The sequence below is a fragment of the Aythya marila genome, assembly GCF_965140915.1.
Source record: "Aythya marila genome assembly, chromosome: 17".
NCBI classification, from domain to species: domain Eukaryota; kingdom Metazoa; phylum Chordata; class Aves; order Anseriformes; family Anatidae; genus Aythya; species Aythya marila.
This window is the reverse complement of record NC_139058.1, coordinates 8,888,099-8,909,433: the sequence shown is the minus strand read 5'-3', so window position 1 is coordinate 8,909,433 and position 21,335 is coordinate 8,888,099. Positions and strand designations below refer to the sequence as shown.

General features: G+C 38.0%; 2 protein-coding genes across 6 annotated transcripts in view; one reads left to right on the top strand and one right to left on the bottom strand.

The window, feature by feature from the left end:
* GUCD1 (guanylyl cyclase domain containing 1) overlaps positions 1 to 3,111 on the top strand; it is a 9,006-nt gene extending 5,895 nt beyond the window's left edge. For both annotated transcript variants that reach the window (XM_082774492.1, XM_082774493.1), the window contains one exon: positions 414 to 3,111. In XM_082774492.1, coding sequence (XP_082630618.1) covers positions 414 to 505 — 92 coding nt within the window. In that variant the 3' untranslated portion in view covers positions 506 to 3,111. The remainder of the gene's footprint in view (positions 1 to 413) is intronic.
* Positions 1 to 21,335, bottom strand: part of UPB1 (beta-ureidopropionase 1) — a 23,129-nt gene extending 1,794 nt beyond the window's left edge. Inside the window, exons 1-10 of one of the 4 annotated variants that reach the window (XM_082774489.1) lie at positions 20,980 to 21,327; positions 20,202 to 20,373; positions 18,577 to 18,685; positions 17,765 to 17,859; positions 16,428 to 16,589; positions 12,366 to 12,535; positions 9,326 to 9,407; positions 8,469 to 8,511; positions 6,862 to 7,016; positions 4,093 to 4,346 (exon numbers count right to left, since the gene is read on the bottom strand). In XM_082774489.1, coding sequence (XP_082630615.1) covers positions 4,263 to 4,346; positions 6,862 to 7,016; positions 8,469 to 8,511; positions 9,326 to 9,407; positions 12,366 to 12,535; positions 16,428 to 16,589; positions 17,765 to 17,859; positions 18,577 to 18,685; positions 20,202 to 20,373; positions 20,980 to 21,080 — 1,173 coding nt within the window. In that variant the 5' untranslated portion in view covers positions 21,081 to 21,327 and the 3' untranslated portion in view covers positions 4,093 to 4,262. Of the gene's footprint in view, positions 1 to 1,657; positions 1,763 to 4,092; positions 4,347 to 6,861; positions 7,017 to 8,468; positions 8,512 to 9,325; positions 9,408 to 12,365; positions 12,536 to 16,427; positions 16,590 to 17,764; positions 17,860 to 18,576; positions 18,686 to 20,201; positions 20,374 to 20,979 lie in introns of those variants that run through there. The other 3 variants (XM_082774490.1, XR_014318715.1, XM_082774491.1) reach the window with 3 other exon arrangements.

Genomic DNA, 21,335 nt, shown 5'->3' with positions numbered 1-21,335 from the left:
AGTTCCCCTACTAGTGTGCACATATTTCAAGCATAACTAACCAATTTGTCAGAAAGGGTTGTGCTACATGCACGAAGTTTTTGCTGCAATCTGTGCTGTGATTTACTTGAGTCACTGAGATACACATTCTAGCAACTTGTTTGGCTTCAAGATAGGCTAGTAAGAGATGCTGCACTGTACCTATGTGCAGAGTATAGCAAGATGACCACTTTGAGACCTATTTACAGCATTACTTCAGTGAGCCTTGCCTTGGAGATGAGAAAATCTACTTGAGCAAGTAAAGCTGTAACACAAGCAACAATTGATCTACTCTATGTACAGTACTTTTCTTTGTAGATGCTGCTAGACCCAGAATGGGAGCCTTTCACAGGCGTCTTCCGAGTTTTTACTGACATTTAATTCCTCTTTTACAGGAACATGCTGCACCAGCATCAGTAACTTTGAGGAAGCCAGGACAAGTTATGGCACGGATGAGGATATTCTGTTCATCTACACAGACAGCTGACATCCACACCCGATACTTCTGGTCCTTTCTGGTGCAGCTGGCAAGGCAGTTGGCTGCTTGTCTCAGGACACCCCTGCAGAGACCTTGCTCCTGAATTGCAGTGGGATCTTAAACAAGGGAGGCTTTATAGACATTGATAGGACTATATTGCAATGCTGTCTTTACCTTTTTATTCCCAATGAAATATCTGATTTTACGATGTGTCACACATTTTTCTCATTTCTAACACTGCACATTTGACAGCAGTTTTAAAATACAGGCCCTAAGCCTCTTCACTTTAAGCTTATTTTCAAATTAAACATATGAGAAAAGAAGCACCAAATGTATGAACTTTAACACTTGGTAATATACACATAGGTTTAAGTAAACAAAACCAGAAAAAAAAATAGAAAATACCTGTTTCTCTCTTTCAAAGCAACAAGGGCTGATCTTCATCCTAAATCGAGGGATCTGAGGTTCAGCAGGGTATTGTGAAAGGAAGAAATACTAACTTAAACCACTTTCAAATAATGAAAACACCTTTTGGCTCATCAGTATTGTAGGAATTAAACATGTACATTAGAAAATTTCCCATGTACAAAATTCACCTTACAGTTTTAGTATTGATGTCACTGGATTAAGTTTTGAATTGCAGTTATTGGGATTGATCCCTTGCACTACAAAGTGCATCTCTTTTGGCTAAATATTTTCAGATGACTGCCCAGAACTCTGTATTACCCCAAAAGTTTAAAGACTTTTTTGGACATGAGAGTCTTTGTGGCTCTTTGCAAAAAAAAAGTCTCTAAGCATTATGACATCCATGCACACCAGTTTCTGATGCACCCAATCTAAATATAAGCTTAAGCAAATACAGAAAATATTCATTCATATACTAATGGTATGTATTTTGTTTGTAAATTTTAACTGACAGGAGAGACTGGATTGCAGCTGAAATGCTGAATCATACTTTGAGCCAAACTTTGCTATTGGTATTAATTTAGTGACCTTCTAAAAGTTGAACTCAATTAAGAAAAGGGGGAATACAAACAGTAAAAAAGATAGAAACTGTAGTTATTCTTATACTGTAGGTGTATTTGGATTAAGCTGAAGTTTTGTTCAGACATTCTGAAGTGAAATTGTTAGCAGCCCATTCATAATCCTTTTGTGTATTACCTGAGTTTATTTACTTTGCTGAGGAGCACTGTAAAAGTGTAGGAAATAGCCTACTTCAGATTTGTCCATCACAATTGCTTACAAGTCTTGGATCTCCAGTCCTACCTAAATTAAAATGGGCAGAAAAAATTGTTAGTACTCACATAAAGCTGACAAAACTTTGTTTTGCACTTAAGACAGAGATCCCACACCTTTGGCATGGTTTTAGGAAAAGAACTGTCCAAGTTCAGGAACTGTGCGGAACAATTAAAGGACATTGTTACTGAGTGGTAGAAATAATAAATAGGAACCTACTTGCAGCACGATAAAAAAAAAAAATCTAAGAAAAGACATCTTTTATCAGTTGCTGACTTTCTATAAGACGTGGAAAACATTAAGCAAACAGAATCAAGAGTGCTCCTGTGCACAGAGGCTGAAAAATAATAACAGATGTAAAATGCAGTAGCCTTTGAAAAGTTCTGAACAGAATTACGTGACAAGAAACTTTACGCATCCGATTTTACGTAGCACTGGTGAAGTTAGAATACATTCTGGCAGTTATATATGCAAAATAAATAAAAATCAGGATGTGATTTGGGAGTAGTATAGACAAATACATTAGTAAAAACCCAGAAAATGACCAGAGTACAAAACCTGCAGTAGATAATGCTTTATGACTCCTCCAAAATAAGTCACCAGAAGGCTACTGCTCTGGAAAACGTTCTGTGCAAGTCCAAATTAATAATGTTTGATTTAGAGAGATCGTATAAGCTATGTTACTCATTAACAGGTATGTAAATTACAGATTGATAAGAGCACTTAGTTTCTTAACCTAGGCATTTTCCATTAGGTAGTTCATTTTGTAGCATTGAACTGCCACAGGATTTATTTTTTTTTAGAGCAGGATTGGTTAGCTAATTAAAAATTCCTAAAAAGACTTGAAAAATTGCCTCTACATGTGAATCTTGAGCTTGTACATAAACATGGACTTAAGGGCACTCTAAGTGGTCTGAAATGTACAGATGGGGTGTAACAATAAATGTTTGGTACCCAGGGTTCAACTAGTTAACAGAATTGAAAGATAAAGAACCAAAGCTGTTTAAGTTAATACAGAGAAAACAAGAGTTCCACCCATTGCAACAGGAACTCTTATGGCTAAATGGAATACAGTTATGAGAGATGAGAACACAAGAAAGAAGCAGAACCTAAGTCAAAAGAAGACTACGTGATGCAAATTCAGGATAAAAACCAGCTCACTGGCCAAGTATTCAGAACATCTGCATTTTCTGAAACATTGTTTTCCATGGTGTTCATCAAAAGTATGCATTCTGAAAATGTATAATCACTTTGTTTCCTTTATGATGTCCACAGCAAAGGAAAGGGTATTTTACATGCAGGGATTTTATACATAAATATATTTTTATTTGTAATTAAGCCATTCTCAATAAAGGTCTAAAGTCATGGATAACCCTGTAGCACAATGTAGCAGCTGCATTTATTAACTGATTTATTTTGAAAAATGTTGGAAAGTCTTTAGATGACGTGTTATATTCTTAACTGGAAATGGCACAGCTGAAATTGTAATTCTAGATTTAATTTTTCTTTTTAGGAGGTCAAATATGTTTCAACTTTAAATTCATAATCGCCAACCTGTAAGTTGTATTCCTTCTACACTTAAACACCTGCTGCATCACTTGAACTATACAAAACAAACTTACAGTATACAATAATACAATAGACCAGTCCATCCACTGTTATCTATATTCAACAGCTGTTTTGTGTACTTCATAACCACTGAATATGCTACTGGAGTGCAGCTCTGAGGAAGGGGTATTCATGGCCCCCCATTCTGACTTAATTCCTAATAGCATCCGTGTGGCTTTGTTCACAAAGAAAAGCATGCAACTGCAACAACCTTGCTGGTGCTTTCGTCAGTGCTTCTATTTCTGCCCCACAATGCAGCACTAAGCTTCTGGAAATGTTAAAAGCATCTGTCTGCAGCACTGCTTCTGGAGCCAGAAGGAGCCCTTCGAAAGCACTGGTCCTACTGTGGTTATAATACATTGTGTGAAGGGAAATACAAAGACCCAAAGTGGTCTTGCTTTATAATACACTCATCTTCAAACAGCTAGGACATGTCTGGGACATTACTTAGCTGTAGCAGAACTACATTAAATGGTTGTTAATAAAAGAATTAAAATGCATGTCTCCTCCCTACATTAAGCATTTGGGTAGACCATAAAAACTGGAAAGGAGAAGTAAACAGACAAACAATGCAACATATTAAAAAGCTTATTTAAAAATTTATCTCCTCTGAATTCATCCTCTCTATATATCCCTGTACAAGGTACTGAATAAATGTTGTGATTTCATATTAAAGTATTCCTCAATGAATATAATTCTAGTAAGGAATAAAAATTTGGAATCCTTAGTGTAAATTAAAACAAACAAACAAAGACACTTTAAAATTACTTTACTTAACACAGTTTTGAACTCTACTATTTAAAATTTTGTTCCAGGAAATTAAATTGACAACATGGAAATAACTTGCAATTTGTAGTAAATCTAGCATCCATTAGTATCTTTTCATTTATTACGTAACATTTGAGTGTAACGAGATGGTCTCTCACTCTCTGATTATATTGGGTGTAAAATAAGGCTGGACTGCTTCAGTGAGCTTTTTTGCATACATTTCATATCTACCGGTCATCTGGAAAAGAAAATCAAAGCTTCAGTTCTGTTAGCAATGAAAGTATTTCAGTAGAAAATAGCGATATCCACCATTTTGTTGTTTTTGAAGGCTAATTATTTAACTTTCCATACAGTAAAATGATAATCCACCCAGTATGGAAGCCCTCCAGTGCCTTTCCAGAAATTATTACATTTCCATAAAAGAATTTGCTTTGTGTTGCCTAGAACTAGACTTCTAACTGAAAAAGAGTGAAGTATGCTTCCACTCTAAGAAGTCAAAGTTTAAAGTAAACACCTTTCTGCTTCACAGCTGTCCTTCATGTTTGCTCACTAATTACTTAAGGCTATTTTTGATTTCCTGGATAGCTGAAGGCTGAATGTGTTGCTTTCTTACTTATCAACAAAATTCTCTTGTAAGTCAATTATGTCAATGATAGAAAAGGAGTGTACCTGGAAGGACGTCTTCATATTATATCCTTGACAACTGATGAACCCTGCTGCCAGCAGTAAGTTTGTGTATGTGTCACTGAGGGTATTTGGGTTACGCTCACTTTATCCATTAACAGCACAAACAATTCTCATTGCTTTGGGTGAAACAGTAAGCTAGGACACTGAAATACAGCGCTTTACGCTCTGCTATCCTCTTCCCAAGTGCACAGTCAGCAATATTCTGGAAGGTGAACTGCCTCTTTCTTGCCAGCATGTTAATGAGGACAATCTGTTTAACTGTTTTGCTGCTGATAAATTTTGCAAAGGTATTCTACTAATGCCCATTTCAGGTGCTGTTGGATGCATATAGCACATACTGGAGCAAGCTAAATAGATTCCTACTTGCTACCGAGGGTTTTCTGCAGTGGATAAATGATGGACTTCCTCATTCCCCTCACATCAAGGAACTACTTCGGTCTTGGCCAGATACAAGAGGAAAAAGAATCAGGCATCCTTTGTCATATAAACAAAAGTCACAGCTGTGCCTTATGCGCCAAAAGACCAACAATAGCAATCTACACCATCAACAGAAAACTGTAAAGTGCTGAAAGCACAACCATTGAATACAATGAGACATACACAATTCTGTTCAAAACAGCTAAAGGTCAGTGTTTTGCTTTTACTGCTTTTTTCCCCCGAATCGATACAATTACTTTTGTTTGGATGCCTGTACTAAGCTGTTACAAGAAATGCTCCTTGTGCTTCCTGAATCACTACATCTCTGTTCTGCAAAAAGGGCCTCGGATTTCCGTGGTAAAGCAGAGCGAAATAAATGCCTGCCTGACTCAAAAGACTTGGGATCTCTCAGCAGAATTTAAGTACACTATGTCAACCACCATGTGCCTACCACAAACACCTGCAAAATAACAAATGCAACTCTGTACAGAAAAGGACAAAATTATTTTTTTTGTCTTCAATGCCTATATACAGAATAGCAAATAAACAAATTTAACAAATAAATTCTGCTCCAGCTAAGAAATTACTGCATTAATTAAAAACTCAACACTGCTTACAAACAATTATTTATTTTTAAATACTAGTAATAACACTGAAGAATCTACATATACTGTGATAGCTCCCAGCTGGGAACTATTTTGTTAGGATTCAAATCATGCCATTTCTAAGGGCAAGCAGGAAAGAATTCTGATCTCTACCAGTATTGCGGACAAGAATGAAAGACTTGCCTCTGCAGAAGGGAGCAAGACGTTCTTCATCAAAACGTATTTTAGAAGTTGCCCTCTCTTTTCTTCTTTTGCTTTGCCATTTTTGTTGTACCAACATTTTTTTTTTGTGGGACCTATTGTAAAATTGCAGACTAAAAGAAGAAACTAGAGGGCGTGTTTTTGTTGTTGTTGTTGTTGTTTGTTTGTTTTTTTAATTTTTTCAAATCTGGTCACTCCACTAAACCAGTATACAATATAGCCACCCTCCACTCACCCCCCAGTAGTACTGGAATAATTGAAGAGTTATCAAACTGCAGTACCAAGGTGGCAACTGATTAAACGGGCACTACTGTTGGAGAAACTACACCAAATTACACGCTCGGGACAGATGATCCAAATTAGCTTTGGCTGAGAATTCAAAAGTAATAACAATAGTAATGCTTGAACTTTGAATAGTTTGAATTACTTGAATAGCAATGCAGACCCATAAGAATATAAAGAGCTACCATACTACGTCAGATCAAAGGCCCATCTTAGCTCAGTTGCAAATGTTTAGGTACATTGCATAAAAAAAACACACACCCCCTAGTAGTCCTCAGAACTTCTGGCAATGAGCATGTAAGGACCAAAGGTTACGTTTTTCATTTAAAATCCTTTGTCCTAGTTTCCCTGAATTCATCTGTTCCCTTTCTGAATCCATTTATGCCTTTGGCCTCCAGAACATCCTGTTAAATTAGTTCCACAACTTAAGCTTTGGATTGTTGAAGAAAGGTTGCCTTTTAACTGTTTTAACATTATATGACTGTTATGAAAGCTTGTTTGTTCTAATCTCATACATAACCTGTTCTTAGAAACAGGCTGTTTCTGTATAATCAGGCTTACCTTAAAATTCCATTTGTCACTGACTTGCCTGCAAAGATTTAGATCCATCTCTACCACAAGAAGTCCATCACAAATTCGAGAGAGTCCTGGGGTCCTACTGCCATCTGGTGCAGCTACATAACTTGAGCCATAAAAATGGCCCAAGTCATGGTGTGCTTAAAGAAATTTTGCAAACAGCATTACATGCTTTTTAAAATAATTACACAACTTACATGCAGCTTCCCATAATACTTAGTTCAATTTCTTGTGGTTGCTCACTCAATGTGCTTTAAGCAAGATATCATTCTGAGGAGTCACAGCACAACACTAAGATAACTGCCAGTTTGACCATTAGTTACCTTTCATGCACTGCACAGCTTTCACATGTATCAAACAAAGACAAAAAAACCACACTGTGTTGGCTTTTAAATAATGCATTATTATGCTTTCCCATTACTAAGCCTCTGCACTAAAGTGAAGGACTAAATAAATAAAAAATGAAAGCAGGGATTTAATTGAATGCTAATTGTCAAATCATACATTTCCAAAACAGATGGAGATGCACACATTCAATTCTCAATACAAGATCAGAGGTGACAGTGCAGAGATGTGAGGCAAGAAGAAATCATACATCTTATTGCACAACTCCAAATTGTGCCAGCAATCAGCCACAAATGCTGATGTATTAAGTAATGGATACCACTGGCTTTGTTGATGCAGCTGTTACCAGCACCTAACTTCAAACCCAGTTAAAAAAAAAGGCCTCAGGCCCACACCAGATTAAGCCAGAAAGTCACAGTTATCACAGGACAAATTCCAGTATTCCAACATATAAGTGAAGTACACACAAACAAATCTTGTGCTCTTCTTTGAATTGCTTAATAATAAGTTGTCAAAGGGCAGACCATGCACTTAACTTTCAGAATCCACCTTTTCATTCAGGTGTATGAAGAATACCGGTAATGTCAGACACTGTCTTCTTTTTCTAATTTAAAATTATAATTGTTATTTGTTGGTTTTTTTTTTTTTGTTTGTTTGGTTTTTTTGCCAGCAATATTCTCAACCAGTCCTTACTAGACAGTCATGAAAAAAAACAATATAATAGCCAGGAAAATTTTTCCATGGAAAACCCTGCTACAGACCTAAATTTTTCACTAGTCGTGACTCAGATATTGCCGTTGTCTTTTTCACAGAATTCCAAGCTTTTTTTAACCTCCAGAATATCTATAAAACAGGGTGAAAATGTTTTGGCTGGTGATGCAGGCTAGTGCTATTAACGTTAATAATCATAAACCTATAAAGAAAATGGGATGCATGCACTGACAACATAGATTAATTTGTGGGATTCCTATTTTCCAGTCCTACAGTACCTCCCCGATTCCAAAGCTCTTAGCCTTCTGCAAGTAAGTAGAAATCTTAGGTAAGAACTTCTGGTGACCACATACCATGGTAGCACCACATCTAACAGGAAGTGCTTCTCTACAACTTACAAAACTGCAGTCTTAGGTATGGCAGTCACTAGCCACCACAGCTGTCCTGGGATAGACACTTGTATGAGAGCTATCATTTCTTCCTACTTTACAGAAAACAAATTATTAGCAATTGCTGAAGGAGATTTCTGAACGTACCTTTTCCACCATCCCCTGAAGTAAAGGCATTTTTGTAGTATTCCTGTGAAACAGAAGGAATCCATAGGTGGCAGTATAATTCCATTTCATTCAAGAAATCCTTGCTAGTCTAGTATGGGAGTCTATATACACATATTAAGACTTCTCTGTCTGTCTAAAAAGAGTCATCAGAGTGGTCTAATTTCGATGATGGGTAGGCTGGAAAACAATGTTTTTGTATCACTGTCTGTTGTTCACCCACTTTGGGGAACATGCCTTATCACAACTCTTAAAGAAGAGTGCATTTAACTAGTCACATTTTTGCAGATCACAGAAGAATCCAAACGTATTCATATAACAGCAAGAACAGGTATGGATATTTGCAAAGAAAAAAATAAAATAAAAACTACAGAAGAATACATATTTAGGATATTGGACAAATCTGAAAGCAAGAGTGACCTCTGGTGTGCAGTATTCACTCTGATTATAGAACTTCGGTGTCCAGGAAGAGGTAGTACCTGGATACCAACAACAAGTTGTGTACCACTCATTTGACAATGTTTCATTTTCAGTCCTTCTGGCAAAAAGAGTACTAGTTTTGCCACAGAAACTAAGGTAATTAGCAAAAGGGGTAGGTGCTTATTGCAAAGAAGGAAATTCAAGAATAGGAAAACAGCTGCAACAAAAAGTAGGCTGCCAGCAACAATGCAGCTCTCAATCACTGTATTCAATCTTCATCTTCAAATCATATTGAAAACACTAAGAGAAGGTGCTTTACACATTAGAGGAATATATGTGTTCTAGTGCTGCTCATTACCTTGAATTAACTCATGCTATGATACCTAAATTAAGAAATGAAGTAAAGTGAAAATACCTACCGTTCCCACTCTGTTGATGGGACACGTGAAGCAGTGATTAGCTATGGCAGCATTTCTTGCTTCAATTGGCCACAGTGACTCGCTGCAATACACAACAGAGAAGCAGGTATTCAGTTTGTCTACTTCAGAGCTAAATTTATATTATGACTATGGAGCACTGCACATTTGCTGTCAAGGAAGCCAAAGTTATGACCCTGATCATACAATCAAAATCTCCTCACAGATACAGGCAAGTATCATAATTGCTTTCTACTCAAACACAGGTATAACAATTTTATCTGATAACCTGGTGAATATGAATTTGTTTCATCAAAGGAAAAAAAAAAAAAAAGTCTCAGGATTTTCAAAGCAATTAAAATGTTTTACTACACAAATCCATGCAATGAGTTTACCTATGTGCTTCCAACATTCCCTTCAAAACATCATCTGTAGCGATGCACAAGTTGCCTTCTTTTTTTTTTTTCCAAAACGATCAAGTAGCAGCTTTTGCAGCAGCAAATAAAAAAGTTATTATATAATAGTAATAATAATTAAAAAAAAAATCCAATTCCACCAAAATGCTCCATTTCTGTTATTTCAACTACAGTTTTCATATCAATTTCCAGTAAGTCATTCCATGGTGGGTTGATAAGAAAGAATGTTTAACAAAAGCTTTCTGAAAACTTCCCAGTAACTATTACACCAGTCACCAAAATTTACATAAAACCAAGAACTGAGAAATGAGATATAGAACAATTCCTTCTCTTCTGCAAGCCACTTACGATCCAATAGGGATTTCAATTCTGACTGATGTTTTAAACTGAAACATTCCTGTTTTTATAAAATAATTTGATATACAGGTATCAAACTAGTTAATAGGAGGTCTGGAAGTACTCAAAGCTCCAAAACAAAGGTGATACATGCTGTCAGAAGAGTGTATAAAATGTATCTGCCAGATTCTGACCACCAAGACCAGGTTGCAAGTGCCTGGCTGTCATTAATCTTCCTGTCAGCCAGAAGAATCTTTAGAGATGGTCACTGGACTGATTGAGAGGACTTGGTTTATTGCTTTTTCTCAATTGGTTTAAGTCTGGCAGCCAGCTCTGCTAAGAAAAAGTGATTTTATTGAAAAGCTCCTGCAATTACAATTTACAGAAGAAAACAGACAGGAAGAAAAGGCTATAGCCAAGAAGCTACCCCCAGAGACAGTTTTCTACATAGGCCTCAAGAGTACTCTTCCTGCAATAAAAATTATGTGCTTAAAAACAATCAAGTGAAAGCCAATAATTAGGAGAGCCTGAAGCATCCAGAGTACCAATCAAGTGCTGTATGACGACAGGGTAATTTCTATTTGCTCTCCTCTTAATGGGATGTAAGTGGACAAACATCACAAACATCATTCTAGCAGTGATATAAATGCCCCAAAAGCATTGTGCATTCATTGAACTCTTTTCAAATAACATTTTGAAATGTTACACAACCTAAATAAGATCCAGTCCTTTACATTAAAAATTGTTAAAGGCAGTTTCAGTGACAGTATATTGAGTTCAGCCCACAGTTTCAGCTCTTCAGGTTTGTAAATACACAGTTCACTGCATTAGAACTGGCTGTGGGTATGAAAATTGTATGCCTTCAATCTGTTTTTCACTATTTCTATCCTACTGTAAATGGTCTGTGCCCTCAGGTTTTTCTAGCTTGCCTGCAACAAATATTCTATGATTACTCTTGATCCTTTTTTATAGAGACAGAAGAACTCCAAACTGAAATTAAATAGAAGATAGGGAGTTGGGGGAAGCCTTAAGTAAATGAAAATGTTAAAAAATATTTTTTTTGATAAAATACATGATCCTGTTAGCTTCCTAATAATCACATTTGGAGCTGGAAGCTCAAAGACAGTTAAGATAACGTAAAATACAGTTTTAACTCACAAAGGAAATGTCCTTGTTCCAAAGAACCCCCAATGCCAGACTTCCCTCCCCTCTACAAAGCTAACTGCTTATGCTGAAAATGGTGGCAACTATTAACGCTTATAACCCAGCTTAAACTAACACTGCTTCCCAAGTCACATACATGTAAACATCATACACTGCTAGACTTCTGTTATCTGGAGAAAAAAAAAAAAAGAAGAAGAAAAAAAAAGAAAAAAGAAAAAAGAGGAGGAAGAGAGAAAAAAGCACACTTGCTCTATCACTTGGTAAGCTGATTAAACTCTTTCTACAAGCTTTCTACCTAGAAAAAAGCTTCCCTCCGATAAATGTGGTATGCAGTTATTTTACATCACATTGTAATATTCCAGGCAATTCACAGCCCATGTCAGATCATGCTATGGAAGCACGGTACATTCAAACGGTATTATATTCAAATGTGACCGATGCTGTCAAGACACAAAATATTCAAGATCGAATCCACAAATTATTCATTATGAGCTAACTAAGAATTGTATTTTCTTAGCTGAGTTACTTTTTTCTTTCAGGAAATCAAGTCAGTAGGGTGCAAGTAATATAAATCTATAGTTATTCTCGAGGGAAACAGCTTATGCTGATTTAGCCTGGTTCAGGAGGCCTGATATTCACAAAATTGCCAATAGTAAATTTAATTAAAAAAACAACTTATCTGAGAAAAGGGTTTCTCAGGCTGTTTCTGAAGACTACCAGTTGATACCATACTTACGGGCTCCTAGGTGGCGGGTGCATAATAACCTGGCAAGCTAAACTTGAGCTTAAATTCCTACAGCCTACCATAAAACAAAAATATTACGTTGACAATCTAAATAAACTTATTAGCTTTCAGAAGACCAGTGGGACACTGGTTAACTGTGTCTCAGAGATCAAACACCCACAGATGTGCAACTTAAATTCTCAAAGAGATTCAGTGACTGTGAACAGACTGGTAGCCCAGAACTTCAGAGGGAGAAGAATGCATGTTCCTCCATGAAGGCAGAACAAGGAGGCGATGACCCAGGTTCCAAGACCTCAGCAAGGTGCCCCTGAAGCCTCACTGAGGAGCTCAGAGGTTCAGTTAATGGGGAAGCTGCAACAACCTACAGCAGTTTGTATTTCACCTGAGTGTTCCAATAGTGGCTGAAGGGTTAAAGATGATCTCTGCTCCGTTCATGCTGTACATGAGCCAGTTCAGAGGGTGATGGCGCCCATAGCAGATGTTCACAGCAATTGTTCCAAACTGTGTCTGAAACACTGGGTGCCCTGTATTTCCTTCCATATAGTATGTAGACTAGGAAAAAACAAACAAAATTTTAAAAATAAATAAATCAAAATCAAAACCAAAGGCAGACCTCTTAAAAAAAAAAAAAAAAAAAGACATTCAACATTGCTTTGACACCTTATTTCTGATTACCAACTTCAAGTCATGAGACCGTAAGCAATGACAGCACTTTTCATTTAGTACACTGCTCTGGTGTAATGAGTATTTGGAAAAAAAGAGGCTCTAAGAGAGTTCTACTGAGATAGAATTCAAGTCCCTTTCTGCTTCCCTTCATTCATACTACACCCCAAACACTGTGACTTTCACATAAACACTTCTAGTCACATTAGCAACTTCTACAGAAGCTTAAAATCAATCCACAAGTTGCCAAACTTTAGTCACATCTCTAGTAATTTCACCACATAAGAAAATTCTCCTGCATCATCACAATCCTTTGAAGTCCTATGGAAGACAGAGAAGATAAACTGTGTTTAAAGAACAAGGAATTCCCTTACTTTCATCTGTTATGCAATGACACGCAGTAATTGTATAAATACTCTTGGTCATATCAATGTATAGCTAAGATTGGTTATTTATATTGCCTATATGCCAATTGCTCTAAACTAACAGAAGGTTTGAAAGAACCACCAGGAAAATCACAGGATAAATCCACAGAACACTCCTTTAAGACACTGGAGCCAATTGTTGGCTTAAAAGATCTCATTTACCATATGCTGTGAACTTCCATCTTATCATATCAAACATTCCTATACAGTTAGGAATGCACTGGTTCCTGTAAAAGGCACTAGTGAAGAGGACAGGACACTTAACAGCTATCGAGAGAGACAAACACGCACAGAGATACCCTACTAGAAATCTACAGAAATAGTTCTTCCCAGACACAAGAAAAGGGTATGTGTGGAGTTACTGATGGTTGCCTGTTTAGTGTGCAGTGGTAGTCAGAAGCCCAAGAAAATCTCAGGCATCTGCAATGTAACAAAACATAATTTTACTTTTTTTTTTTTTTTTTTTTTTTAATAAGAATTCTGTGTGCCCACAGCTTGACTACTATGGACAATTCTAGTCTCTCCGTCTCAATGAGGATATACCAGAGATGGAATAAACTAAGGCAACTAAAACAATGAAGGGGATAGAGCAGCTGCTTTGTGAAGAACTAAAAAGGCTGTCTCTCTAATCTGCAGACAGAAGGCTGAGGGTGATTATGAATGAGATTTACAACATCAAAAAAGCAGTGGATAAGATGAATACAGAAATCCCAGAGGAACAGCAGTAGTCACTGAAATTACAATCCTCTATCAGTTTTAAACCAAAGTATTTTTTTAAGCAGCAGGCAGTGCACTTCTGGAATTTGCTTCAACCAGAGTCTGCAAAGCAGATCGTGTCACCAGGTTTAGAAAGGATTAGGTAAAGTCATTGATAAAAAAATCCACAAACAGATAAGAAACAAAATGGAGAGGAACATGCAATTTAACATCCCTCGTGCAATGTCTGCGGGTACTGATGGAGTGCAAACACTGCAGAGTGGCCAGAGTTACCCCTAACAGCATCCCTTCGTGGTGGCTTCAGAGACAGAAGAGCACTGGACACAATTCACTAGTCTGCCCCAATGGGGTGTGGCTTTTACCATATAAGATAGGTGTGCTATAAAACAATTCTATTTTTATTGAATCTGTCTGTCCGTTCTATCAGCTACTGCCCTTGGTGTTGAAAGGAAACTAAATCACGTCTGGCCTCACGTAAGCACAGCTACTGCTAGGGAAAAAAGCAGGGCCTCACCTAGATGTAGGAGAAGGGCATGATGGAAGTGACAGACACAGCTTTGAAGGGGTTGTGTTCTGAAATCAAGAAGGGCTAGAGGTTCAATCTGCCCAGTAAATGTGACAATCTCTTGTTTCTTATTTATTATGAGGTCTCATGAATTCACACAAACCCTTGGGCACAGATTTTATCTCCTTTCATGTCTGCAGGGAGCATACCATGTGGTAGGCACTCACATAACCCTTTTTCAAAACAATTCTGCTGATTTAAGACATTTTCATTTTTTCTCAGTTTTCTTTTATTACAATAGAAGAAAAACAAGAATGCAATTGCTTTGGGGAATACATCCATTCATATTCTTTATTCCCCACCAGAGGTCACAATCATCTCCACAGCAACAAATTGTGAAGCCTCAAGAAGGATTGATTTTTGTTTATTTATATGCCCTCCCACACACGGTTGAATAGGTTATAGACCAATCTCTCTCCCCTTTCCATTTAGTTCTTACTGATTCATCAAGGATGATTTTAACAAGGCTCCAAGAAAATAATTTCAAATTCAACCCTTCCTTGGGGGTTACTTTGTTGATAAAGGAAAAAAAATTAAAATAAGAGATAAGCATAATCCTCCCTCTTAGAGGAAATTTAGAAGTAGCCAAGACTATCAGAACTGCTCAGCTCAAAAGAAAATGGACTTTAATGCTTTTCTAACCAGACTAGCTAAAAAGTGAGATCAGTTTTAAGTAAATACTACTTGCTTGTTGTAACAAGATAGATACAAAAAGAGACGTCAAGTCATTACAATGCACCAGCAATATAACAGATTGCTTTGTGATAATTCTGTAGGTTAGGATTACAGGAACTAACTCATTTTGGGAATTATGCAAAGTCCTCAATTAAACTATATTTATACTTCAACACGGAAAAGAAAATATATTTTCTGATTTTTAGGTACCTTTTGTTACAGCTTCATAGCTGGAAACAAGAATATTTTTGGAATCTGTTGATACTCCACAAAATTGCTGTCTAGTTACTGTTTTGCTAGCTAAAAGACAGCTCTGATAAAAACAATATCAAAAATCAAAGTAATTGTTAAAGACTGAGGTCAACACTGGTGACTGACAGACCGATGCCAGAAATCCATTGTGTGGAAACCTATTAATGCCCTCCCTCTGAAGAAACCCAAACCAGTCTGATCAGGTCTAGGGGACCAGGTCAACTTCCAGAGGTCTCTGAACACAGTTTCAAGACAAAGATACATACATATTTTTAACACTAATAAAAAGTCAGTCTTGATGCTGAAGCCTCAGTTTAGTGACTGGACATTCAGACAAGGAACAACAGCAACTGTAAGCATACAGGTAACAGCAGTTAGAAGAAATTGCACTGTTAACTACTCACTTTAGCTGTCAAGGAGAGATTAAGTTAGGTAAGACAATGTATTTTTAGCCTTCAGTTAATTTTTAATTCTGATCTTTCTTCTTGTGATAATTCTACGGATGGATAAACACATTTCAGATCAACCTGTTTTCTTTTGCCTTGACTACCAGTTCAGTTTTTGAAGCTGATTCTAGAGGAAGGCCTAAAAACTGGTGTGGGCTTCAGTGGAAGTAACGTGGTTAATAAAGAGAAGATACCTTAAACCAACAATTCAGTCAAAAGTATAATGGATGAAGGGATTCTACTGAAAGAAACATAAGCAAAAGAACTGTCATTTTCAAGACAATCTCATGGGGAAACACAGATCAAGAGCACAAACAATACTCACACATGAACCATGAAAAAGACGCTCTCCAAATTAAAGTTCAACGTGGCAAAAACTGAGCCAACGTGCACAACTAACATAACTAAGCTGTGACTTACAGAAATTTATTTTAAAAAGATCCTTGACTTTTTTGTAGTTTCTAAGAGGCATGGAAGCATTTATGACAAAAGATTGTGCTTTAAAAGAGTCATCACACTCTGCTCTTGATAAATAAACTTTGTATAATTTTACCTGAGAAAAAACTATTTGATGCTTAGTGAGCCACATTTTCTAGAAACACATTATGTTTCCTGACAATACAACTCTGATACAATGCATGCTGACAAAAACAAGAGCTGCAAGGTAACACTAGCTTGACAATCACAATGCTGTATCTTACCTCGTTGAAGTCTCCAACCCTTGGAATGTGATTTTTCCTACTTTTGCCAAGGACAGCTCCAGAATTAGAAATAACCACTGCAACATTCCACAGAGTTCCTCCGTGTATTTCATCTCGCTCCAGGATTGGAGATATCACAACCATATTGTATTTCTTTGCCAGCTATACAAATGAACACAAGCCCTCTATTATAGACAAGCCTACAATAATTACTTTCTCTTTTTGTTCATAAAGAAGCATTAAAAGAAGTTTCCACCTCGCACGTTACTTTGACTCTTATTTAGTGCTAATGTTGTACCCACACTGGCATGCCATTATTGCCAGAGTTTCCTTCATCACAGATGGCTGCATCACAGAGAGCTTTCCACCTGAATACTGCAGCTGGAACCACAAGTACCAAGGGGCAGAGGCATCCTAACAGCAATGATCAGGCTACAGAGCTGAACCAAATCTATTCACAGGTATAACGTGAATAAAAACCAAGGAAAATTTCAAATAGTGTTATATGAAATGTTAATGTTAAATAACTTAAGTGTAATGTAGCATCTTCTGACTGCTAATTTACTAGCACATTGTCACCTTTCCTTCGAACTTCTTTATTTCTTCAGACTTCCGTAGTGTCACTGACTCCAGTGACACATACTTCCCCATGATATGCAGTCCACAGAAGTTTAGTAGTTCAGTGAATACCTGGGCAAATTTGACATCAAACTATCTTGGTTCTCTGAATTACTTTCAAAAGGAAATCACAAAGGTTTTTTTTTTTAAAAAAAAAAAAAAAGTTGTCAGAAGACAAAAATAAAGTTTATCATATCTATGATCAACAGTATCTGGAAATAATAAAAGCCATGTAATAACTTATCTCATTGGGTCCAGAAAATAATATAATAATAATACGTCATTTCACAGGGAGATGTAGAAGATTTATGTGAAAGTGTTCTCTGTTCAGAAAAGGCTAGCTATTCATCTCCTCACACGTCATACAAACATTTAATGCTCCACTGTTCTAGGCAAGAAACACCTTTTAAATTGAAATTAAAAATATTTGGATGAGAAATAAACATAAAATTCAGGTATAGTTAAATAGGCAGTTTCATATACCTACCATGGTAATACGCAGCCTATAAATGCAAAGCAGTTTAAATATTGAACACAGTTGTGGTTGTCCAATTCTACTTCATGTTATCATATTTGTCAAAAAAGGTGAAAAATATTTTAGATTATTACAGCTTTCTCAGTGGTACTAAAATACATGAAGAAATCCATGCTAATCAGTGGTAGTTATGGATTGAGGGAGGGAGCTGGGAAGGGTTAGGGGAGTTGTTTGTTTATTTTACCTCTTGACAGAATTTTGTTGTTGGTCCATCCTCTGCTGACTCAGCAAATTCAGTCCAGGGAAGTTTCTCTCTTGTACAAAAAGCAAAGGGCATGGCTGGAAAGCACGAATGCAAGACAATTTACAAGAGCGTTCATGTCACTCAAGAAATACAGAGGTATTTCTGTTTCCACAAATACAGATAAAAATTAAACACAAATTATTCAACTGTATTCCTTGTTTACAGCAAAAAGCTACTTAAACGTATTTTCAGCAATGCTGAGGAGTTTTGGACTCACACAGACCAAAGCAGAAGAGGAAGAATGCACTTACTGAAGACACTCTTATGGGAACTGAAGATACAAAACAAACTCCAATTTCTTTCTGGGAACAACCTGCTTTCACAATTCAGGTCTTCATTTTGGCCCTCACCTCCAGATTCCATTTGGCCTTAAATATTCCATTTTAATTACAATTACATTTTTATTTAAGTATGTGTGTAGAGGAAGCAAAGTTTTAGGAGGGAAAAAAAAAAGAGGAAAGTATCACAAAGGGTGATGTGAAGAAGCATGCCTAAATATCACAATTGTAGCATATACCAGTCTTCTACATAACAGACTTCATGCAGATATTCTACATAGTTCTGCCATTTTTTTTTTTAATTATTTTTTCCCCTCTTTTTTTTTTTTTCTTTTAGAAAGCAGATCAATGACAGTAAACTGTTATATTTTGGAAGATCTCTGCTGTTTGCTCACAAGACATATTTTCAGTACAGGTTACATGATAAAACAGGAAGAACTTGACAACCTAGAAGGAATCACAGAAAATACTCACTCCATGCCTCCTGGAAACAAACTATGTTGACCCCACACATTGCAGCTACTTCCACAATCTCCTCAATTCGTCTGTGCAGGGCAGCCACCTGATTGCAAGAAGCGTCATGCTATAAAAAAGTTGTGTTCTAACTCACTTGTAAATTAATAGCCTGGTTTTACAAACTTTGTTCACATTAAATTTATCTTGTTCTATACTTAGTCCTGTTGCTTTCAGAGGAATAACTCAAGAAGTCATCATTCCCAAGCACTGATAAGAGAATCAAGATCTAAGGAGTTGGGTAATGATTTTTTTAAAGCATTTAGATACTGAAAATAGAAAGAGACATCTACTAGAATTCTAATTCCATGGTATAACATTTAAATATATGGCACTTCATTGCTGATTGCCTAGTAAACAGCTAAACGTTATCAGCAAAAAATGTATTTTTGTTGTCCACTGTAAACAACCTGCAGAACAATGCTACATAAACATGTACTCAAAGCCAAGTGCTCAGAATCTTAAAATAGGAGGTAAGGACAGTCTGTTACCCCAGTTATCTTCAAATCCTGCTGACACATGTGGATCTTGGACATTCTCTAGAAGTTATTAACTCCAAACCATTTTCTCAATCCCTATGTCCTAAAACCCAAGTAGATTATTACCAAGAAAACCAAAGCAATTATTAATTAGACAAAATGCATTGTTTCAAAGTACTCTTTTCTTTGAGCGTTCTAGTTACAGATAAGAATAAGCCTTGCACTTTGTATTGGTACTTTCAGGTGTCAATAAAAAATGGATGCAATGCAAGTCAACAGTGACCTGCATGCACTTTTTTAGAGAAATGTTACCTATTTGTTTCTACAAGAAAATCATTAATAAAATTGGTATTCTCTTTCATAGCTGCTACAAAGAATCCACAAACTTGACCCACATATGAAATTAACTACTTGCTCCTATGACGTGTAGTCTTTCTAAAACAAATTACTTTATTGCTGTTCTATCCTATCAGCGTATAAAACTATTAACCCAGGAGATTTTACAAACAGTATTTTCTTCTTTCCTTTTTTTTTTTTTTTTTTTTAAACTACTTTAACTTCTCCATATCTGTGTCATCTCAGTGTTTTTGGGTCTAAGATGTTAAGAGCTGATGGTCACCATGTAATAACATCTGTTTTACTGCCATACAATGAATAATGCACACAGATTTATTAATCCATATTCGCTCCAGTAGATTTTCCCACAAGGGAAATTTTTCAATTAAAACAAGAACTGCACATGTGGTTACCACAGGTAGCCGTCACCTTTGGTTCCAGGTAATTGACTTTTTTGTTTCATTTTAGAGGCAATAGCTTTTAATTTACAAAATCAGTGACTAAATATTTAGCTTTGGAAAACCTGCAAACAAGGCTGGGCAATTCACTAGGTAAATGTAACAAGAGAAATGGTTCTGAGAAACAATAAAACCACATGTGTCATTCACGTTTCTTACAGTACGTTGTATTAAGATAGCGACAGGTTCTATGCTGCCAGACAACCAGCAGGCATTTTAGGACAAAGTTGCATCACCAGCAGCTTGAGTGCTTATTTCCCAACCTGGTAAATGAGGAGGTTCACGCAAAGGGCCCAGATGCCGGTTTTTGTACCTGCACTGCCACGGCTGTGTCTGTGGGAAGAGGAATTTTATTCTGCACCAGTCCTACTCGAACGATACGTGGCCTTCTCAATTGCTCTGGAGCAGCATCAAATCCATAGCCCTGTAGCTCAAAATCTCTTTCCTGAGCTGCTGATAGAGCAGCATCTGGCAAATTCAGTTTTCTGGATTGAGCAAGAAACAAGAGACATTTTAACGTGAGACACTCTCCTCTTCCACAACGCAATCGGCCAAAATGATCACAGATACCATCTCCCCCTGCAGAGACGCCACCGTTTCAAGCTCCCATGCCCCGGTTCGCAGCTCTCAGATAAGGGCACAGCGGGGCAATACCCAGGTCACTGACAATCCCACAGCTCTCCTCCCCAGCAGCAAACCCTCAGCCTCTTCCCCCAAAGCCGTGACTTCCTGACACCAGTCTCTCACCACAGAGCCCAAGGCCACCTGTCCCTTCCCAATTACACATGCCTTCCCACCACTGCCTCTTCCTTTGCGGCAGATCCCCGCTTTTCTGCCTCTCTCAGCCCCCTGTCCCCCCTCTCCCCTCATCTCTTCCACCCCTCTGCTTCCCAGCCTGGGGTTACCTCCACAGCCCCCCAGTTCTCCCACCTCAGTTTAACTCCACATCCTCCCAGTTACCTCACCACAGCCCAACCCCGCATCGCCTCAGTTCTCCCACCTCAGCCCAACACCCCCATCACCCCCGCCCTCCAACCACCACCACCACCACCCCGCTGCCGCCCCATCCCCCGTCAGGCCCCCGGCCCTACCTCGCCTCGCCGCCGTAGAGGATCCGCTTGACCTCGGCGAGGTCCGAGGCCGGGATGTACCGCTCCAGGCACGCCTCCACCGACGGCAGCTCCCCCGCCATGGCGCGGCGCGAGGCGACGCCCGGGGCCGTTGGGCACGGGGACTTCAGCCCCGGCGGCCCCGCCCCTTTCTCCTCAGCGGAGATGGCGGCCGGGCAGCCCCCGCCATGCCCCTGAGGGAGCCTCGGTGCCCCTGGGTGTGGGAGGACTCAGGGAGTCCCGGTGTTTCTCCCCCCGGGGCTTACCCCGAGACCCCGTGAAGGGTTAAAAGAGGTTCGGATAGGGTCGTGGCAGGTCACTTGCCGTTTCTGGAGCAG